The sequence below is a fragment of the Zeugodacus cucurbitae genome, chromosome 4 (assembly GCF_028554725.1).
Source record: "Zeugodacus cucurbitae isolate PBARC_wt_2022May chromosome 4, idZeuCucr1.2, whole genome shotgun sequence".
NCBI classification, from domain to species: Eukaryota; Metazoa; Arthropoda; class Insecta; order Diptera; family Tephritidae; genus Zeugodacus; species Zeugodacus cucurbitae.
In genome coordinates, this window is record NC_071669.1 from 30,149,075 (window position 1) to 30,170,733 (window position 21,659).

The following is a 21,659-nucleotide window of genomic DNA, read 5'->3' on the forward strand; positions in this document are numbered from 1 at the left end:
AGTTCCGGATATATTTCTTATTTCCTTGTGCGTTATAAGCAAAAGAAACAAGTAAGGAAAGGCTAAGTTCGGGAGCAACCAAACCTTTTATACTTTCGAAATTTATTGATGTAATTTTATAAAGATAACGCAATTCGACCCATATATTCGGCATAAAGTTCACTAGAATAACGAAAATTTGGGGACTGAGGTAATTCCTGAACCGATTTCACTCGTTTTCACCACCAAGATACAATATATCGAAGACTATACACTCACTTAATTTTATATTACCTACTAGCTGACCCGTCAAACTTCGTTCTGCCCAAAATAGATTTTTTTTCATTTCAAAAATTACACCGGTATTTGTTTTAATAGAATATGAACGATTTTTCCAAATTTTACTCGGAAGTGAATTGCCAGAACCTGCATGATAAACATTTTTTTCGAGGGTACATTAATGCTTTTTGAATTTAATTGCTTGAAAAATGCTACTCTTTTCAATAATGCTGACACATCGTCCAGGATTTGTTGACAATTTAATAAAATTAAGTTTGTACTATTCTCATTCAATTTTATTAGTTTTAATCGAGTCTGGAAATATATAATTTTAGTACATATTTAGTTTAGGGCTCCACGGTACACGATATTTTTGGTTTTCTGTTCCGCGGCGTAAATAAACAGTGAGGAAGGTTTTCCAACACGGGCACACGCCACATAGAGCTGGCCATGTGAAAAGCAAGACATTTCTAAATTTATGCCGCATACTTCCAGCGACTGCCCTTGTGACTTGTTTATTGTCATCGCCAATGCAAGTTTCACTGGGAACTGCAAACGTCTGAATTGGAATGGCAAATCTGTTGAAGTTAATGGAATTCGGGGAAGTAAGCATTCCTCTCCCTTGAACGGGTCTTTCAAAATGCTTGCCACTATTAAATTGTCCATTAGCTTGGTCACAATCAGTCGAGTACCATTGCACAGTTTGGGAGCATGAAGATTCCGTAGCATAATAACTACAGACCCAACTTTGAGACGCAAATTATGAGGCGGCATTCCAGGCGGCATCAAAGAGTTTAAGAACTCCACTGGGTAATTTCCAACCTCGTCTTCATTTTCAACGCGATCGATTGATTTATATGACCGCAGATCTCCCAGAATTTGATTTTGAATCGTCCAATTCAAGTCGTTGACATCCATATTTTTTGCTACTAAAATTGCGCGCGTGCTTAACCAATTGTAGTTACCATAATTTTGAGCAATATTTGGATATACACTACTGATTAGTTCATATTTAATAGATGTGAATTGGATTTCATATTTATTAGTTGGAATCGATATTAATCCACTGCAAGGATCTATCGGAACTTGTCCATTTCCGATTCGCAGCAGCTCTTTTGAAAACACCTCCGCAGTTCTATCGTTTTGCAACAAAACTCGCATATTCATGGTCAATGAAATGGTTTTAACAAACCTCCACAAATGCGATGACTTCAGACATGCTTTTAGCTCATCCGCTGCTGTTGATTTTGGACTCACGGGAAGTGTTTGTCTAAAGTCGCCCGACAGCAATATCATCACTCCTCCAAAGCAACGATTATTGTTGCGTATATCTCTCAGTGTTCGGTCGAGTGGTTCTAATGATCGTTTGTGGGCCATTATGCATTCATCCCATATGATTAACTTACATTTTTTTAAAACTTGTGCCATTGCTTTGAAATATTGCAAACAGGACTTTCGTGTATTTGCAAGTTTAATGGAAGCTTTAATGCTGAATGTGCCGTTCTTCCACCTTCTAACAGTGTTGCAGCAATCCCTGTAGATTCAAGAGCTAATGCAATACCACCTTGACCACGTATTGCTGCTAGTATTAAAGACAATAGGAACGTTTTGCCAGTCCCGCCGGGCGTATCGAGGAAAAATATGCCACCGTTTCCACTATCTACAGCATTTATTAGCTGATTGTACGCACTGCTTTGCTGTTCATTCAACAGTGGAACATTTGTTTGTACTTGTTGTTGCAAGTGAGTTATATCGTAAGCACGCTCGCGTTCCAATTCGCGACACACTAAATCCCTTGTTTGACGACTTGGTGCCGGCATATGAACTTCAATCAATAGTTTTACACTCATAAGTAAACATAAATCTTCAATAAGGACTAATGCTTCATTGTAGATGTCAGCGTTCATTTGTAAATCGACATTTCTCGTCGCTAATCGCAGGCGATGCAAAATATCTTCTGCCATGAGTAAGAAGGCTTTTGATACCATATAGGTCTATACCAATTTTCAGGTCCCTACCTTGAACCCTTTCACAGATATTCTGCTTAAAAAATTTAGTTTGTATGGGAGGTACCACGCCCCCTTATTCGATAGCCACCGGTTTTATAGGTGAGAGTGGTGTTGTTATCCTGTAGCTCTGTACCAATTTTCATGTTCCTACCTTAAACACTTTTGAAGATATTCTTATTACTGGGAGCCAAAATTTGAGTTCACATTTAGGTAAATTAGCCCAAAATAAACACTTTTTATTAAATAAAAAAAATTGATATTTCGCTCCGTTTACGAGATATCGAGCGTTGAAGTTTGTGTTAATTTAATATAATATTTTTTCCCCTCTTTTTGATAAGTCCCGGTGTTGGCTCGACCAGGGTTATTTTTTTGAAGCGCGGCCGAAGGCCGCCAATGCCGAAAGTAGTTGTACGTGAAAAAACTTTCCATTTCTCTCTCTTTGATAACAACCGGCGTTGGCTCGACCAGGGTTATTTTTTTAAGCGCGGCCGAAGGCCGCCAATGCAGAAAGTAGTAGTACGCTAAAAAACTTATCAATCAATCACATAAATCAATTAATCAACGTGCATCAATGCATAAGTGCGCGCATCGGCTGCTGTTAACACAAACTTCAACGCTCGATATCTCGTAAACGGAGCGAGATATCATTTTTTTTTATTTATATAAAGTTTTTATTTTGGGCTAATTTACCTAAAAGTGAACTCAAATATTGGCGCCCCAGTAACTTAAATCGTGCCTATATAACCCGATATCTAACTCTTTTATTTCTTGGTGACACAAACAACCGTTATGTGAACAAAACTATAATACTCTGTGCAACATATTGCGAGAGTATAAAAATTGCCAAATACGATGAAAACTATTTGTTTAATAACAGGTATACACGGTAGTTACGCAACACAAATGTAAGATAACTGGAGTTCATTTAACTCTATTCCAAAAAAGTTCTTGCAAAAAAAATATCTCAGTATTCGTTCTTCAAACCGTGGTAGAAAAATAAATTTTCTTATAACTCCATTTCTCGCCTTGCTGCTTTTTGTTATGAGTTCTGACCTTTTGAGACGAAATATCGGACCCCAATCCTGTAAACTTCGGTATTGCTTATAACTTGAAATACTGCTGTTTTGACCATCGACTGTTTTAGTTTTTGTTCATACACACACTAACTGAGATCCAATAAATAAATCGATCATCGCGTCGATATAAATAACCGAACATTTATATAAACGAAGCGGTTATCACAGTTTTCGGATTAAACATGTAATGTACTCTAACATTTTCTGCAATATAAAATTAAAATGTCAACAAATAAATATTCGAAAAAAACATGTAAAAACAGTATTGCCTATCCCTTGTATTGGTAAATATCTGCTACTATTTACAATTTTCTGGATAGGTTTCCAAAAAAAAAATTTATTGTATTACTAACGCAGAAGGGGTGTCCAAAAATAGTGAGAATGCTGCTTACTTACCAAACCTTTTATAATTGAATCATGATACAAACCTTTTGTGTAATTTTTTGTGGAATGTGTTTGGGCGTAGAGAAATGTATGACGTTTTTGTATAGAAATTGGGTTTTTTCCACATGGTTTATATGTATTTGGTTCCAACAGAGCGCGTAAAAAGTGTTTCCCCTGTATAAATCAAAAAGCAATGAAGATATCGCAACAAATTATTGCTCAAATACAGCAAACATAGTGTTGAAATGCGTCTTTAAAAATCGCTTAAACTTTTTAGTTCTCAGATACCGCATATGAGAGTCTCAGTACCTACGACTGGGAAATAACTGATTTATCTTAAGGAAATTCATATTGCGGATATGCTTGATAATACCGATCTTCTGTTGTGGGTAAAATCGGGTTAATATTTCCTATAGCCCCCATATATGTATCTGATAAAAGGATTTTTAAATTTGTTCCAGTGAACTTTTTACTGAATACATGGGTCTAATTGGTCGTATTCTTAATACACGGTATCTTTTGGAACTACTATGAGTTTAAAAAACACATATAAATACTCCTACCTATCATACTGAGTTACGTTACTCTACATACAAACTTCTACTACAAAATATACTTTTAATGTATATATAGTTGCGTATAAATTATGTGTGTATATCCGTAACAATATATTTCTATATATAATACATATTATTAATTAGAAACGCTCATAAGGGTGAAAACATTTTCAGATATTGGTAAAACTTTATTATAATAATAATATGCCAATGATTACCCTTCTATCGCCCAACCTACGCGAGAGTCGCAGACTTGAAAGACAAGAGAGTTTTTTAAGCGTCTAGACCTTAGACACCTCAGATACAGAAACTAGATTTTCAGCAGCTAACGTTTAGTATTACGTTAAAGGAAGTTTAATATTTTTAGAATGCTACTTATTTAGAGAAAACGAAATAATTTTTTAATGGTAATGAGTGAATTTGATAAATCAAATGAGAATTAAAATCGTGACATATAACGTTTAAGTCAAATTTTGTTCTAAAAGATTTTAAAAGTAATGACTTAAACTTCCAGGATGAGTGAACAAATGTGGAAACCTACAAGTAGAAAATCGAAAATACATAGAAAAACATTGCGATAAGAATGCAATAGAATGAATATGACATGCAGATTTTAGGGTTTCGTGCAGATTTTAGCACTATAAAGACCAAATGTCTCAAAGCAATGGACACTTCGCGCGGGTTGTACGGTACTAGAAAAAGACACAAATCAACTATGTCGAGTTGCCGTGCTATGCTACAAAATTTATTACTTTAAATAAACTATTAGTAGTTTTTAAAATTGTTTCTTTTATTTTAAATAATAAATAGGCACAATCCAATTTCTTTGGCGCCGCGATCTGAAGACACCGTATATATAGAGTTATAGGTACCGCAGACGCCTAATTTTCGAGATATTCGCATAAATAAAGGAGTTCTACGCGAAAAAACTCCTGGTTTTGGCTCGACCAGGGTAAAGCGCGGTCGAAGGACGCCACTGCTGAAATGAGTTCGGCGCGAAAAACTTCCAACACACCTAATTTTGGCTCGACCAGGGTTATTTTTTTAAAGCGCGGTCGAAGGACGCCACTGCTGAAAGTAGTTCGGCGCGAAAAACTTCCAACACACCTAATTTGGGCTCGCCCAGGGTTATTTTTTTAAAGCGCGGCCGAAGACCACCAATGCAAAAAGGAGTTCTACACGAAAATACTTCAGACACCCTGGAAAGATGTTTTTATAAATATATTTGATGCAGAAAAAAGTTCTACGACAAGGAACTATGATATGCAAATATATAAAAAGCTGTGTTGCAAAATCCTTCACCATCCATCCTATAGTTCGTAAAATTTGGCAACGCTCGATTTCCACATAATTGTAAACACAGAAACCTCTTCAGCTACTAGTGATTTCTAAAATAAGTAATTTTGCTTAAAAACCTTAAATAAATGTAAAATTCGAATTGAAATGAAAGTTAACAGCGTAATTTTCAATATGTGAAGTTAAAATTGTGAGACAATTGCGTTAAAGTGTGTGAAATTCTATGTGTAACTTTTAGAAAAAATTGGACTTTTAAATACAAGTATTTGAAAAACTATAAGTCCGATCAACTATATTTATATATATTCCTTCTCTGGAGAGCCTCCCCTTTCACCGTTTAACCCGTTACCGTTGTCGTTATCAAAACCTGACCGCCAAAGTAATCGGAATCGTGCCAATAAATAATCCTTTATGTGGTTCTGATCACAATTTTATTTTTTGTATCAAAACATTAAATGTTTTCAAACTTATCTACAATATTTCGCAAATATGTGTGTAATGTCTTGTAATTGCTATACAGCAGACAGACACCCCGATTTCAACTCGACTCGTCATCCTCATCATGTTGATATATAAGTATAACCCTATATCTCACTCGTGAACTTGAGAACTGTTTTAGATGGTTCAAACACAGTATTGTTTTGTACCTCCATCTATACCTCTATACTACTATTACAAAGAGGAAAGATTTGTATGTATGCTTGTAATGAATAAACTCAAAAATTACTATGCCGATTTCAAAAATTCTTTCACCATTGGAAAGCTAAATTTACCCCGAGTAACATAGGCTATATTTATTTGCTAGAATCTCATCTTTCTGGAAATAATTCCCAGATGAGGGAATCAAAAAAACAGAACAAAATATTAGAAATATATAAGCATGCACTAGGACACTGCCTTCATAATCAGAGAGAAAGAGAACGGACACCAAAGACTAGAGGTCGTAATCAAGTCTTAGGTCATTGCAAATAAAATATAATTTAATGTTAATTTTCGAATATTCCTCATTTTACTTTTCCAAAATGAACCCACGCAAGAAACCGTAAAGTACATACGTATGTATGGGAGAGTGTGTATAAGAGTGTAAAAACTTATTGAAATGTGTTTGTTTAAACTCGTGATAAACAAATAATAATAAAGTTAAAGCTATTGCAGAAGACTTAGAGAAGAAGAAGAAGAGTTAGTCCAAATAAATTGGAAGATAAACAGAAACAATTTGTTAGATCTTGTAGACAAGCTATCCTTATACATTTGAGCACTCCAGTTGGAAGTTGAAAATCTGCTGGAAATTTGGAACGATTTACAAACAATTTTCCTAAATTATATAAATTAGCTTTCAAATACTTAACAATTGTTGCTACATCATTGTATTATATTATTTGTTTTAAACCGAAAGTATGGAATAACATAATTTTAAAATCCTTTAATAAAAACTGTTACACTTCAAATTTATTTAGCAAAGTTGTTTTTAATAGTATTCTTTCAGAACTTGCATAAACAAACAAAAAAATGTACACAACCAAAAAAGCTATGAAATTTAAATATTTTTTTTACTTGTTTTCGAAAAGTGGGCGTGGCACCTCCCCAAATATGTATTTTTGTATATATCTTTCAAACTAATTTTATTATATAATCCATAATTACTAGACACATTTCCCTTTAGTACCCCATCATACACAATAAAAATTGGTGAAATTGGATTATAACCATGCCCACCCGTTGTATGACCGCATTATATAGCAGAACTATGCTATGTTTAAAATTTGTATTTAAATGCCAATGTGGAGTTTACTCCACGTGAGCCTCCAATATACTACCATAAAATTCAAATTTCAATTTCACACATTTATAAACTATACTGTCATATTACGTACGTTAAACTTACAGCCCTATTCCGAAAAAAACTCATAACTGAGTTGAGAGGAAAAATTTGTGAGGTTTCTTGTGACGTATATTTTGTGAGTCTATTCTGGCTCGAATCTCATAAAGTCACCAATTGAGATGAAAAGCATTTTGCTGTCAAACAGTTGTTTCAAAAGAAATAAATTCAAAATAAATACAAATTGCTGTAAAATTTGTAAACAAATGAAAAACATCACAATTGCGTATTTACAGTCGAAAGTTAAAAAACAAAAGAATTATAAAAAAATGTCATGAATGTAAATCATAGGGTTATAGAGGCCGTGCGTCAGTGTCCTTTGCTTTACAAAAACAATGCGTCCTTATCGGATTGTAGATGTGGTTGGCAGCAAATCGCTCAACAAATGATAATGCACGTACGTCCATATTGCTTCAGATTCGGTTTAACACAATTATTAGATAACTGAACTTTTATAGAGGCCCTTTTTTCAAAGAACAATTCATCCATGCTCGTTATAGCACGCAAATATTTACACATTTGTTTCCAAATATTGCTAAAAACCAAAACAAACACAAATATTTTTGTATTGTGATGGCTGCTTTCACACGTCACAGATGTTTGAGAAAATTGTGAGCATTTGAGCTTTTAAATTTTCTCCAGCATAAGGTAATCATCACAAAATCCAAAAACCTAACAGTAGTGAGTGTGGTGAATTTTGTGAGGGCATGAGAAAAGGGCTGTTAGAGCTTCTGACATTTTTCGTTATACTATGTTCGGACTGACATTAAAAACATGTTTTCATAGAAAACTTGTGTTTTCATCCATGCAAAATCTGTCATACGAAATCACAGTTTTCGCTGAAAACTTCTTGAATACTTACATTCCACTCATTATAATCGATGTCTGCTCCAGTTTATTCGATATAATTGGAAGACATATTTGGCCATCCACAAATTATCAGTTAATATTTGTTTACATTTTCAAAAGAATGGAGAAAAAACAAAAGTGCATAAAAATAAATTCGTGTGGTGAGAGTGAGGAAGCGCTCCTAATTGAATTGTGACAAAATAAGGTGTATACTCTACGTGTTAAATTAAATTGTGAACTGTCAATGAAAACGCATCGAAAACACATGATGTCGGTCAGAACGACTTTGGTTCCACAATCCACCAATTGTGTTTTCAATATGTTTTCAATGTCGGTCCGAACGTAGTATTAGTGAGTAAACGAACTTTTATCATATTGGATCAGAAGTTACTTTTGATGTTGAGAACAGCTGAGCATAATGAACGTACGCAGAAAATGATTTGTATAAATTGGACTGTGCCAAATTCCAATTGGAAAACAGCGGCGCAAGTGAAAATGGCTGTATTGTATGATGTAAGGGTAAACAAACTAGACGAATAACTAAATCGGTCGGTACACGTGCTGAAAATTTGCTGGACATTATACATTCGGACGTGCTTGGTTCAATTAGCACAAAATCGGTCAGCGGCGCAAGATTCTTGTTGGTTTTTGATAATTTCTCAAGAAAGGTATGCGCTACAGAGAACTGCAAAACTCACTTTTTCCTTGAATCAGCTCATACGCAAAAGTTTGTATTCAATTCCAATCACTGAGCGAAGCACAGCGTTGAGTAAAAATCAGCTCATGTTGCCGAACCGCTCATTCGCGTACAATGTGAGCCTTCGGTCCGAAATGCTTTGCTCACGTTTGCTCACTTCACGAAATGTTTAGCTCACGTTCGCTCACTTCACGAAAATTTTAGCTCACTTTCGCTCAGTGATTGGAAGTGAATAGAAACTTTTGCGTATGAGCTGATTCAAGGAAAAATTGAGTTTTGCAGTTCTTTGGTATACATATACAATTATATATGTACATATATATATGTATATATGCATGTGTGTGTGCCAACGGATTTTACAAAACCAGTAGCGCTGCTGGTTGCGCATTTATTCAAGCACAGTGAGTTTATTCATATGTGCTGAGTTTGTTCATACCCGTTGAGTTTGCTCATAGAAGTTGAGTTTGCTCTTTTGTGTGCTTGTTTTCATTCAACACGATCATTGTTGAGCCGAATGAGCGAACGCCTGGGTAGAGCTGTTTCAACACGAGCGGGAATAAACTCAGCAAGCAAACAAATTTACCGCCATTGAGCTGAATTTAGCTCAGTAGCGAATATATTCACGAATGCCATTTTGAGCGCTTGAGCCGAATGGGCTGATAGTTCGGGTATTGTTTGTGTATGAAAATTTTTGCGCTCAACGGAAGCCGTTCTCTGATGCGCTATACCAATTGTGTACAAATCAGATGTATTTGAGAAATTCAAGCAATTTAAAAACGAAGTAGAAACACACTGTGTTGTCGTAAAATAAAAGTTCTGAGAACACATAATGGCACCGAATATTGTAATTCACAATTCATAAAATTTATTCGCTAATGTGGTATTGTTCATCAAAAAACAGCACTATATACGCCAGAGCAGAACGGAATTGCTTAGCGGATGAACCGTACTTTAATTGAACGTGTGAGATGCATGGCGCTGGATTCTGGTCTAGAAAACAATTTCTGGGCAGAAGCTATTAATACGGCAGTGTATTTAGTAAATCGCATTCCGTGTAGAGGCAAAAGCCAAACCCGGAAGAAATATGGTCCGGTGTGAAACCAAATTTAAAACACCTACGAGTATTTGGTTGCACAGCGATGGTTTATATACAAAAGCAAAAACGTTTGAAGTTAGATGCAAAATCAGATGAATATGTTTTTGTTGGCTATTGCATTGTATCTAAGGCATATAGGCTTTACAGAAAATCTGATAACAAGTTTATTGTGAGTCGTGATGTTAAATTTTTAGAAGATTCCAACAATAAATCCAAGCGAGCGGAGTCAAATCTAATAGTTGATATTATTAACAAAAAAGAATCTAATGACATTAACAATTCAGAGGAAGTAATAGTAAGTGTACGTAGCAATTTATGTGGACGACGTTTTGCTGTTTTCTAATGACACGGAGGCTACGCAGCGGATAAAGAACGAGTTGTCATCAAAATTTAAAATGAAAGCCATGGGTTCAGCGTCATCTGTACTTGGAATGAGAGTTCAGCGCGATGAGGTAAAAAAGTTAATCAAACTTGATCAGTCTGAATATATTTCCAGTACGGTTTGAAATGGATGATTGTAATGCCGTTGCTACGCCACTAGATTTGTCGCAAAAGCTTACTTTGGAAATGTGTCCACAAACTGAAGAAGCAAAGAGATAGATGGAAAATGTTCCATACAGTCTACTGTTCAATTTTCATTTTATACTGTTCTTATGTATATCATCTATATATATAAAAATGAAACCCGTTTTCCGTTGTCACGACATAGCATGAAAACGGTTAGACCGATTTCACTAATTATTTTTTGTGTGTATTCCAGGGGGATTGAGGATGGTTATTACGGAGAGAAAAATTAAAAAAAGTTGCCTGAAAAAGTCTAAAATTCACATTTTTCTAATCTCCCATACAAACAATTTGTATTGTATAGATATAAAAACGAATTGCTGTTCGTTAGTCTCGCAAAACGTCGAGAACTGCCACACCGATCTGGCTAATTTTAGTCTTGAAATATTCGAGCATGGCCAAGAAAGGTTTAGAAAGTAAGTAAATATAGAAAAATTGCGCGGAAGATTGCAATAACAGAACTTTATATGAGTTGACAAAAAAATAAAAAAAAAAAATAGAAAACAAAAAATAATAATATTTAGAAGGTAGTCATTGTTGCTTTTTTAAAATATTTTTGTCATTGTTCAATTGTATAAGGTTGTGTCGATAGCCCAAAACAATTTGTAACAAGTAAGGAAAGGCTAAGTTTGGATGCAGCCGAACATTTTATACTCTCGGAATTTATTGATGTAATTTTATTAAGATAACACACAATACTGACCCATAATTCATAAAGAAGAATAGAATAACGAAAATCATTAAATATTGTATATGAGAACCATGGTAATTCCTGAACCGATTTCACTCATTTTCACCATCAAAGCATAACGGGAATAGGGGCAACATGGCAACCTGTTAATAGGCACACAAACTGTACATTCGGCATTGAAATTACTCCTAAATTGCAAATCAACGAAACACCAGTTTGCAAAATCGCCACAAATAGCGCTATAGCGAAGATTCACCAGATATGCAAGTTGATAATTTGGGAAGTACGGCGCATAAAAAATCGCTTATTTATACATAGAAGTGTATTTGCATCAAGATCACACTGCGATTGTAGAAGCAGTAGCTAGATATTGGAATTGGTAAGGTCACAGTTGACACCTCGATGGATTAATAACATTTCAAACAGATTCCTGTCTCTTCTGTCTCTTTCCGGACATAAAACAGCAATATAATACCCATAATTGGCTGAGTGAACGACTAATATTCGTCGCAAAAAACAAAGATGTCGTCGATGTCAATGCGACAATTTAGAATTTCGTTACAGGAAAACTGACACAGATACAAATTAGGATGGCGTAGCCAATTATCCCAAACGATTTTTATAATCATTGGAATTGCCAGGATTATCACCACTTAATTTTACATTTAACTCTTTCAGTCGTGGTGGTTAGTGTCAATAACCACCTCTTTCCGAATTTTATATTAAAATCCACGCCATCTACCGACAATCGCGTGAATTATCATGAATGTTTGTACCTTTTTTGACAAGGTGCGACCGGTTAGCGGCATATTCGATGATGATACTTTCAGTGATATTTCAGCTGTAGATAATGCCAAAACAAATAATCGAAACATTCAACATATTCTTAATCTCAAAGCGTGACTGAAAGAGTTAAAAGTAGCATCAGTTGTCATCATGCTGTATAACATAAATCAACCGAAGATTCCACCAAAATCAGAAGCAATTATTTGAGCAGAAATAGATGGAGACTATGGGACGGACACGTTGTGGGTTGTTGAAGGCACAAAAGAATCTATACCAAACTTACTTATAGGAAAACCCTGGCTATGACACGACAAGACAAAAGAGTTCCAGTAAGAGTCCTTAATGAGTGTAAGTCATCATCGAGTCCATGGAGTTCTCCTGTAGTACTTGTGAAGAAGATGGTAACATGAGGTTTTGCGTGGACTACAGAAAGTTGAATGGTGTCACGAAGAAAGACAGACAAGTAGAATAGATGACACCCTAGACTCACTATCAGGCACGAATTGGTTTTCAACACTCGATTTGAAAAGTGGCTATTGGCAAGTGGAAGTAAACGAAGAAGACAAAGAAAAGACGGCTTTCAGCGTTGGAGATGGTCTATGGCAATTCACTGTAATGCCCTTTGGGTTATGTAACGCTCCTGTCACTTTTGAGAGGCTTATGGACCAAGTGTTAAAAGGATTACACTGGAAGACATGTTTGGTGTACCTAGACGATATCATCGTGTTGGGTAAAAGCTTTGATGAGCATCTCAAAAATTTGGAAGAGGTTTTCCAACGCATAGCCAGCGCTGGTTTAAAACTGAGCCCAAAGAAGTGTTTTCTGTTCAAGAAGGAAGTCAGATATTTAGGACACTAAGTGACAACGAAGGGCATTTGTACAGCTCAGGAAAAGATAGAGGCAGTAAAGGACTGCCCCAGACCTCAAAATTTACATGAATTGCGGAGTTTCCTTGGACTTTGTACGTATTACCGACGATTCGATTCAAATTTCGCCAGCGTAGCTAGTAGCCTCCATGAACTCACGAAGAAGAACAGAGCCTTTGAATGGAATGAAGAACAGGAATTGGGCCTTCCAAACTCTGAAGGAGAGATTATGTTCTGCGCCAATGTTAGCATATTCAGTTCCAGGCTCAATGTTCGTTTTGGACACGGATGCTAGTGGCTATGCAAAAGGAGGCGTTCTATCCCAAGTGATTGACGGGAATGAGAAAGTGGTCGCGTATTATAGCCAGACGATAAGTAAGCCAGAGAAGAATTATTGCGTAACGCGAAGAGAATTACTGGCATTGGTGAAGTGCATCAAACATTTCCATATGTACCTGTATGGACAGCGATTTCGAGTAAGGACAGATTACGCAGCATTAAAATGGCTTCTGCAATTCAAGAATCCAGAAGGGCAGTTGGTACGGTGGATTGAGAGACTCCAAAGTTATGACTTCTCTATAGAACTCCGAAAAGGTAGTAGTCATGGGAATGCGGACGCGATGTCTCGTCGTCCTTGTAATTTAGAATGTCGATATTGTTCAAGAGCTGAGGCCAAAGAAGACATTATAGATGTTCGATTAATGTCAATAACTTCGACAGAAGGCTGGGATCCAAAGGATTTACGAAAATGTCAGCAAGAAGATCCAGATTTGGAGCTGGTAATGCATGGAGTGGAGCTGAACAAGAGTCCAACGAGAGAAGAAATAGCTGCAGAGAGTCCAGTTGCAAAGCCATATTGGGCACAGTGGCACAGTTTAAAGTTGGTATCTGGCTGCTTGCATCGAGTTTGGGAAAGCGAAAATGGACAAAGTTGCTGAACTCTTATAATCGTTCCGAAAGTAAGAATTCCTGATGTACTTAAGGAGATGCATAACGGTCCAAGTGGAGGGCACATGGGAATCACAAAAACCTTGGAAAAACTAAAGCAAAGATTTTATTGGGTTGGTAGTCGGCAATCAGTCACGGAATTGATTGCAATTGTGCTGAGTGCATTAAAGCAAAAGGGCCGAGATCCAGGAGTCACGGCCAGATGAAGCAGTACAATTCGGGTGCCCTATTTGAACGAATTACCATGGATGTAGCCGGTCCGTTTCCCACCAGTAAATTAGGAAACAAATATGTTTTGGTAGTTATGGATTACTTCAGCAAATGGCCAGAAGTATATCCAATTCCTAATCAAGAAGCTGAAACAGTAGCTAATGTATTCATCAATAATTGGGTAACAAGGTATGGTGTTTCAATAGAATTACATTCTGACCAAGGAAGGAATTTCGAATCAGCTCTAATCCAGGAAATGTGCCAAAAAAGCGTGGATCTCCTATTGACTAGATGGTAAAACTTAGCAAATTTTAAATCAAGCTCACCCCTTTTTTCTTGACATGCTCTTTCTAGCGAAGCTTAGCTTCTAGGGTGATTGCTAGGTACTTAGCATTATTGTGATGTGGTATACGAGTACCATTTATATAAATGGGATGGTATGATGGTTTTTTTAAACTAAGTCTACGTGAATTGATTTGGAATCGTTTAATTTAATGCGCCACTTGGAAGCCCATTTAGGAATTGCATTGACTGCTGTCTGCTCTCGAAGGGTAGATACTGAGATTGGCTCTCCTGCTGCTAACATGGCTGTGTCATCCGCAAATGTCGCTCACATAACTTGAGTCAGTGGCGATATAACTTGAAAATCAAGTAAAGCACTGGCCCCATCACGCTTCCCTAGGGAACACCCGCTTCTATCGGATGCGAGATTGAGTGTGCATCCTCTTGTTTTATGCGAAAGTATCTATGTTTTAGCTAGGAAGCATTTACATTAGAATTCGATACACCTAGTCAATTGTTGAATGATGATTTCGATCTATTATTGATTTGAGCCTCTTTATGAGAACATTGAAACTCTCTAGAATCGTTTCTTTTAGGTACTAAAGGAAAAACACCAGAAACCTTAAATTTCATTATAAAGAAGGTACAGAAGGGCTGCACTCAAATTGGTACACACAATTTTAAATGGGTGTGGCTCCGCCCACTTAAGGGTCAAAAACCATATCTCCGAAACTGCTCGACCAATTTCAATGAAATTCGGTTTATAATATTTTCCTGACATTCCAATGACATGTTGTGAAAATTCGGTTCAAAACCACGCCTACTTCCTATATACCAGAACTTTGTAGTCCATCTGCATCGTTTACTATACAATGTATGCAGTAAGCACTAGTGAAGATATTTCGAAGAAATTCAGATGTAATATTATTCTTCTAATAATATGTCTCCGTGCTAAATGAAATCGGGTCGAAACCTACCCTAATACCCATATACCTAATATTAGGGTTTCCAACTTTCAATGGACTTTATACCGCATATATGACGTATATATGTGTCAAATTTTGTGTTATATTAATAAAATTACATAAATTGTTCTGTTTTGGTGTTAAAACACCCCCTAAACTCAGAGAAAATATATGTTTGTTGATATGGGTTTGGAATGAGGTTATTGATAAAAAAAATCACATAAAATTATAAGCAATTATAATAAGTTACAGGATTTTTGTTGTTATTCATATAATTCGAACTTTCTCTACATTTGTACAAGCAGTATCGCTGAAGCTCAATGATTAATTGAGGGTTACACGGGATCTCACATTCCATGTTATATTGTCCTTGGTTTTTGAAAGAATTCTTCTAGTATTTCACCAACTGACAGATCAATATCCCTATGAATATTCATTGATGCTAGACGATTAAGCCTATCTTGACCTGTCGTATTTCGTAAATAGGTTTTAATTCTCTTTAAACTTGAAAAACTTCTTTCCGGTGATGCTATTGAAACAGGCAATAACGCCAATATGCGTAAAATCTTGAAAACATTCCCAAAAGACCTTTTGTTCACTACTTCTAAAGCTTCGAGAGCTTTCCGTTTTTTGTTCATTAGGTAAAGAACACGTGCCCGACGAAATTAATGGTTTTTCACATAATGGTAGTAATACTGGTGAATGATCAGAGCTTAAATCTGAGCAATCTTCAATGCGTAAATTGATTTTCAATATTTTGTTGATGACAAAAATGTCAAGAAGATTTGGTAATTTCCTACTATCTGCAGGCCAATAAGTGGGTCTCCCTGTCGAAATAACATTGCATCCAATAACTTGTATAGCTTTAAGGAGTTCTTGAACTTTGGTTGTAGTTAAACGAGATTCCCAATGAGAGTGTTTTGCATTAAAGTCACTACCGATAATGCACCTTCCGTCATATTTTTTAATAAAAAGTATCAGTTTTGATATTGTGCCTCTGCGGACTATATAGGGCAATTTAATTTCGTCCGTCTTAATCTGAGCTTCTTCGCAATGTTTAATATTACTTTTGATTAAAACCGAGCTTCCTCCTCGTGCTGAGTTTGCTGGGTGCGGAGTGTGGTATAAATCATAATTTTTAAATTTTAAAAATTAATGGTTCGTAAAATGTGCTTCGGACAACAAACATGCATACATCAATATTTCTGTCATTTAGTATAACTTCCAATTCATTTTTACTTTTGGAAAGATCATTGGCGTTCCATAGCATTATTTTTAAAAAGTTACTGCTCATCAATAAATTGTATATGGTATTCAAGAACGCTGAGCCGCTGATTTATGGACTTAAATAATATTTCTTGTTCGTTTAGTTTATCCAGAATTTGAGATAACGGACTACTTTTTATACTCTCGTAACAAAGTTGCTAAGAGAGTATTATAGTTTTGTTCACATAACGGTTGTTTGTAACACCCAAAACTAAACGAGTTTGGTTATATATACTAAAGTGATCAGGGTGAAGAGTGGAGTTCAAATCCGGATGTCTGTCTGTCCGTCCGTCTGTGCAAGCTGTAATTTGAGTAAAAATTAAGATATCTTAATGAAACTTAGCACACTTGTTTCTTGGCACCATAAAAACTTTGCTTTCGAAGATGGGCAAATACGGACCACTGCAACGCCCACAAAATGCCGAAAACCGAAAACACATAAAGTGCCATAACTAAGCCATAAATAAAGCTATGGAAATAAAATTTGGTTCAAAGGATCGCACTATAAAGAAGCATATTTGAATGTAATTTTTTGGTGAAGTGGGCATGGCCCCGTCCCCTACTAAGTTTTTGTACATATCTCGTAAACTACTTAAGATATATCAACCATACTTTCTAGAGTCGTTTTGTTAGGTTCTACCTTATACAGTCCAAATGGAGGAAATCGGATTATAACCACGCCTACCTCCCATACAATGGTTATGTTGAAAACTATTAAAAACGCTTTAATTCAGTAAGGGAAAACACCAGAAACCTTAAATTTCATTATAAAGAAGATAGAGAAGGGCTCCACCCAAATTACTATTCAAAATTTGAAGTGGGTGTGGCTCCGCCCACTTATGGGTCAAAAACCATATCTCCGAAACTACTCGACCAATATCTATGAAATTTGATTTGTTATCTTTTCCGTGCATCCCAATTCAAAACCACGTCTACTTCCTATATACCAGAACTTTGAAGTCGGTCTGATTAGTTTACTTTACAATATGTAAAGTAAGCACTAGTGAAGATATCGGAACAGAACTTTGCATAAATACTGCATTTATAGTGTGGCAGCCCCTTTCTAAAATCTAAATCGGACCATAGGTTTTCAAGGCCCCTATATATCGTACTTGAGGACCTCGATGTTTCTAACCTAATATTAGGGTTCCCAACTTTCAATCGTCTTTATACTATATATATAACGAATGTGTAGGTCAAATTGTGTGTTATATTAATAAAATTAACTAACTAAATTGCGAGAGTATAAAATGTTCGGTCACAACCGAACTTAGCCCTTCCTTACTTGCTTGCTACTTTTGCTTAGCCATTTGCGCAAATGTAGACTTTGAAGTTGATGGGAGGGGTCTTACTTCCTTCCTTCCATTGTCCGCAACGGGGTTTTTCGCCTGAGCATTGACATTCTCCACAACTGTATTCATTCTTTTTGTCTCTAATTTTTTGTAGTTCTTTGGCAACGACACAACCATGGTAGCTTGCAGGATGGAAATCGCCGCAGTTGCAACATTCGGCAGGATCTTTTTCGGCTTTGGCACATTCAGTTGTAAGATGTTTGCCTCCACATTTCACACATCTCGATAACTTACCGCAGAAGTTTTGTATGTACAAAAGCTTGACAGTTTTTGCACTGAGGGATTAATTTAGAGGCTTTGATTGGCTCAACCTTGATAACAGTATTAAGAATGCTTTCGATCTGATAAAATGTCTTAATGTCCTCGGTAGCATCGAATACTACTAAAAACATATCTAGCGGTTCTTTAGTCTTCCACTTAAGTTTGTTAATTGCATTTAAAACATTAAAGCCTTGATCTTTAAGGTCATTCAAGATGGATTGAGTAGCACATGAGTGGTGTAAATTTTTTATCATTACCTTTACTGGCTTGTTATGTTTGTTCTCGTAGCTAAACCAAGGTATATTTTCGTTTGAAAAGTTTGTTGTTGTTCGATAGTCAGTAGGATCAAATGTATTTAGTTTGTAGGCATCGTTGCTCAAAAACTTTATTAATAATTTGTTTTTTTTTTTTGTTAAAGCGGTAACATCCGAATTTAATTTATTGAAATCTTTGACATCGTTTATTATAATTGATCGGTGACTTTTGGTATCATTAATGGCCACATTTTCTTTATTTTTATTTTCCAAAGGGCTTTAATTGTTGGGGAACTATCAGTTTTACGTTTTTTTGAAGAGCACTTCTGTTTGAGTATCCATTCAGTTTCTTTAGCTAGTTCATCTTCATCAGTTTTGGTGCTGTACTAACAGTCTTGCTTTTACTGGCTTTCAGTTTTTAGTTTTATTTTTTAAGTGTAATTGATTACACATCGCTTCTAAAGTTTTAAGCAATCATTTATAAGGGAGTTAGCCTTTTGTAACTCTTTAATTGCATTTACTCTAAACGAACTTAGACTTTTTCTCGGCGTCAGCCATTTTTGTTTTTTGCGATTTCCCTACTGGGTGTTAGAAACCTGTCGTTTGGTCGGTAATGCAGTTGTGAATAAAATATTTTATTCTGTATTTATTAAACTTGTATGGCAGCTTTGATCACAGCTGAAGAGAACAGCTGATTGTACATATAATCATTTGCTTAAGTACGTGTTTATTACGGTTGTCTCAATTTAGAATAACGTTTTGTTTTTATAATTTTTCGGTTCACTAACAAAACGTTTAAGTAATTTTGTTTTCTTTTTTATCAGATTCTGCAAACCATAAAAGTGAAGATATATTTCATTTGCACCAGGACTCTGTGTCTTTCTTTCATGCACAAAAAATTCGGTTTTGCATTCAGTTTAACAATGTAATTTAGATTTTTCCATGGCACCGGAAATTCCACTTGCGTTCACTTCAACTGTTCACTTAATTTACATATATATGTACATATACAGACGTGTTCGAAATAAGAACAACCAAAGTGAGCATATAAGTCGACGAATAATCTTTTTGTAAACGATTTTTTTTCGACAAACATTTGTATAAGGATGGAGTTTTTAATAAATATAAAACTTGGTTAATATATGCACATTTAATTTTTTTACAGCGTATTTTGTTGCTTTGAGTCCAAAGTAGGATGTTAACTCAGTCGCCAGAGCCTCGTTAACCTCAAAAAGGGAGTGCCGCGACGTAAATGAGGTTGAGGTTGCCAATCGGATGACAGAGGCTATATATTCGCTTTTCCATCCCAGATCCCCCCTAGTCTTTTGCTCCACCACATAGCCATTGCCTTAATAATGTAATTAAAAATATTTGTAATGCAATTTTGATTTAGTTGGTTGTTATGTTTAACTTCAGAAAAGTTCCTTGGGGACTACAAAATTTTAACTTTGTTCTTTATTGGTAAAAATTTGCTAAGCTGTAACCTCATGCTATAATTAGAAAAGAATTTCGTCAAAGTTAGCCTCATTATCCGTTCGGTCCAAAACGGCAACGCAGCACAGAATACCACATGCTGGATAAATTTCAAATTTTTACAAATTAAAAATTTGTTGATTTTGTAAAGTACACAGAATAGGGCTGTAAATTTAATTATACTAAAAACTAATAATATTTTTTATTTAGCACACCGACAACTTAATGTCCTTTACCCCGACAGGGAGTATTGAAATTAACTTATCGCGTAGTTGAATTTTAAAATAAAATAACCAATAATAAAAAAGTAATATTAATAAAGAATTTAAAAAAAAATTAAAAAAAGAAGATTGTAGGTATGATAAATAATAAAAAAATCATTTAGTAATTTTTAAGGACGAAAAAAGGGAGAAGATAGAACGTAAGAATAGTAAAAAATATGGAAATAAATTAAAAACACATATATGTTCTCAGGTTTTATTTTGTGGAGTGGATTGTGTAAGCACAATCGCAGAAGCGGCTTTTTACCAACTCACTGAATGTCTGTTGGCTACACAGAGAATACATCGTCTAAGACCGGAAGTCTTGAGCCATATACAAAAGAATCGTTCAGGGCCCCTCCCAGGTGAATGGCAGTCAAAAAATTTTCTCACCTCGCGAACTTTTACACATGACCCCATTATAATTTAATTAAACACCAACATTGTAAAAATATAAAATAATAACTAACAAATCGAGTGAAGTACCTACAAATATACATGTTGACTTGTAAATACGATGTGTTATTCATAGCATAGGAAACAGTGCTGTTTGGTTAGAAACATGCACTTTATATAGACTTACCAGTATCATTTTTTATTGCATTATTTATATTTAATTCGGTGTTTTCGTTATCTAATATTCTACGTTCATCTGTTGTTAAAGGGTTTCCGTTAAAATACCATATTATGTTCGGAAAAGGTTTACCATCTGCATCGCATTCTAAAGTGATCGATTTTCCAGCAATTACGAGTTGATTTTCTGGAGCCAATATGATTTCTGGGAGATCTGAAAGTGGAAAGCACAAAGTTGTATGAACATAGATAAACACATACATACATAATTAATTAAAAGACAGAAAAGTTTTCAATCCTATCTGTTTTCCATTTGTAGAAAGTAAAAATGGGAAACCCCGCTATAGCCATAATTACATCCTAAAAATCACGTTATTCTTTGCAAAATTAAAAAGTAATAACAAAGCCACGAATGAACAAAATCAACAAAAATTCAGCTATCCATTAATTCTTTGTAAATAATTATTATCATTACTTTCAAAAAAAAGTTCACCAAAATTTTAACAAATTGGTTTATTTTCATTAGTTTAAATAAAAAACGCAAAAGATTTGTCCGAAATGTTCAACATTAATGTAAAAAATACCTACAATATCTTCATTGGTTCCCGGATATCGAACATGTAGAACTTGCCTAAGGGTAATTTTTCACCGAAAATAACGGTAAATCTCTCAGATATTTTAATGTTATTCAGAGGGAATCTTTTATACAAGACGAATTGTGTGTTATCATAATAACATTAAACCAATAAATTGCGATAGTATAAAAAGTTCGGTTACGCCCTAACTTAGGCCTTACTTAATTGTTTT

General features: G+C 35.3%; 1 protein-coding gene across 1 annotated transcript in view; it reads right to left on the reverse strand.

The window, feature by feature from the left end:
- LOC105219958 (peroxidasin) overlaps positions 1-21,659 on the reverse strand; it is a 179,075-nt gene that overhangs the window by 56,279 nt on the left and 101,137 nt on the right. The window contains exon 5 of the mRNA XM_054228930.1: positions 20,863-21,066. Coding sequence (XP_054084905.1) covers positions 20,863-21,066 — 204 coding nt within the window. The remainder of the gene's footprint in view (positions 1-20,862; positions 21,067-21,659) is intronic.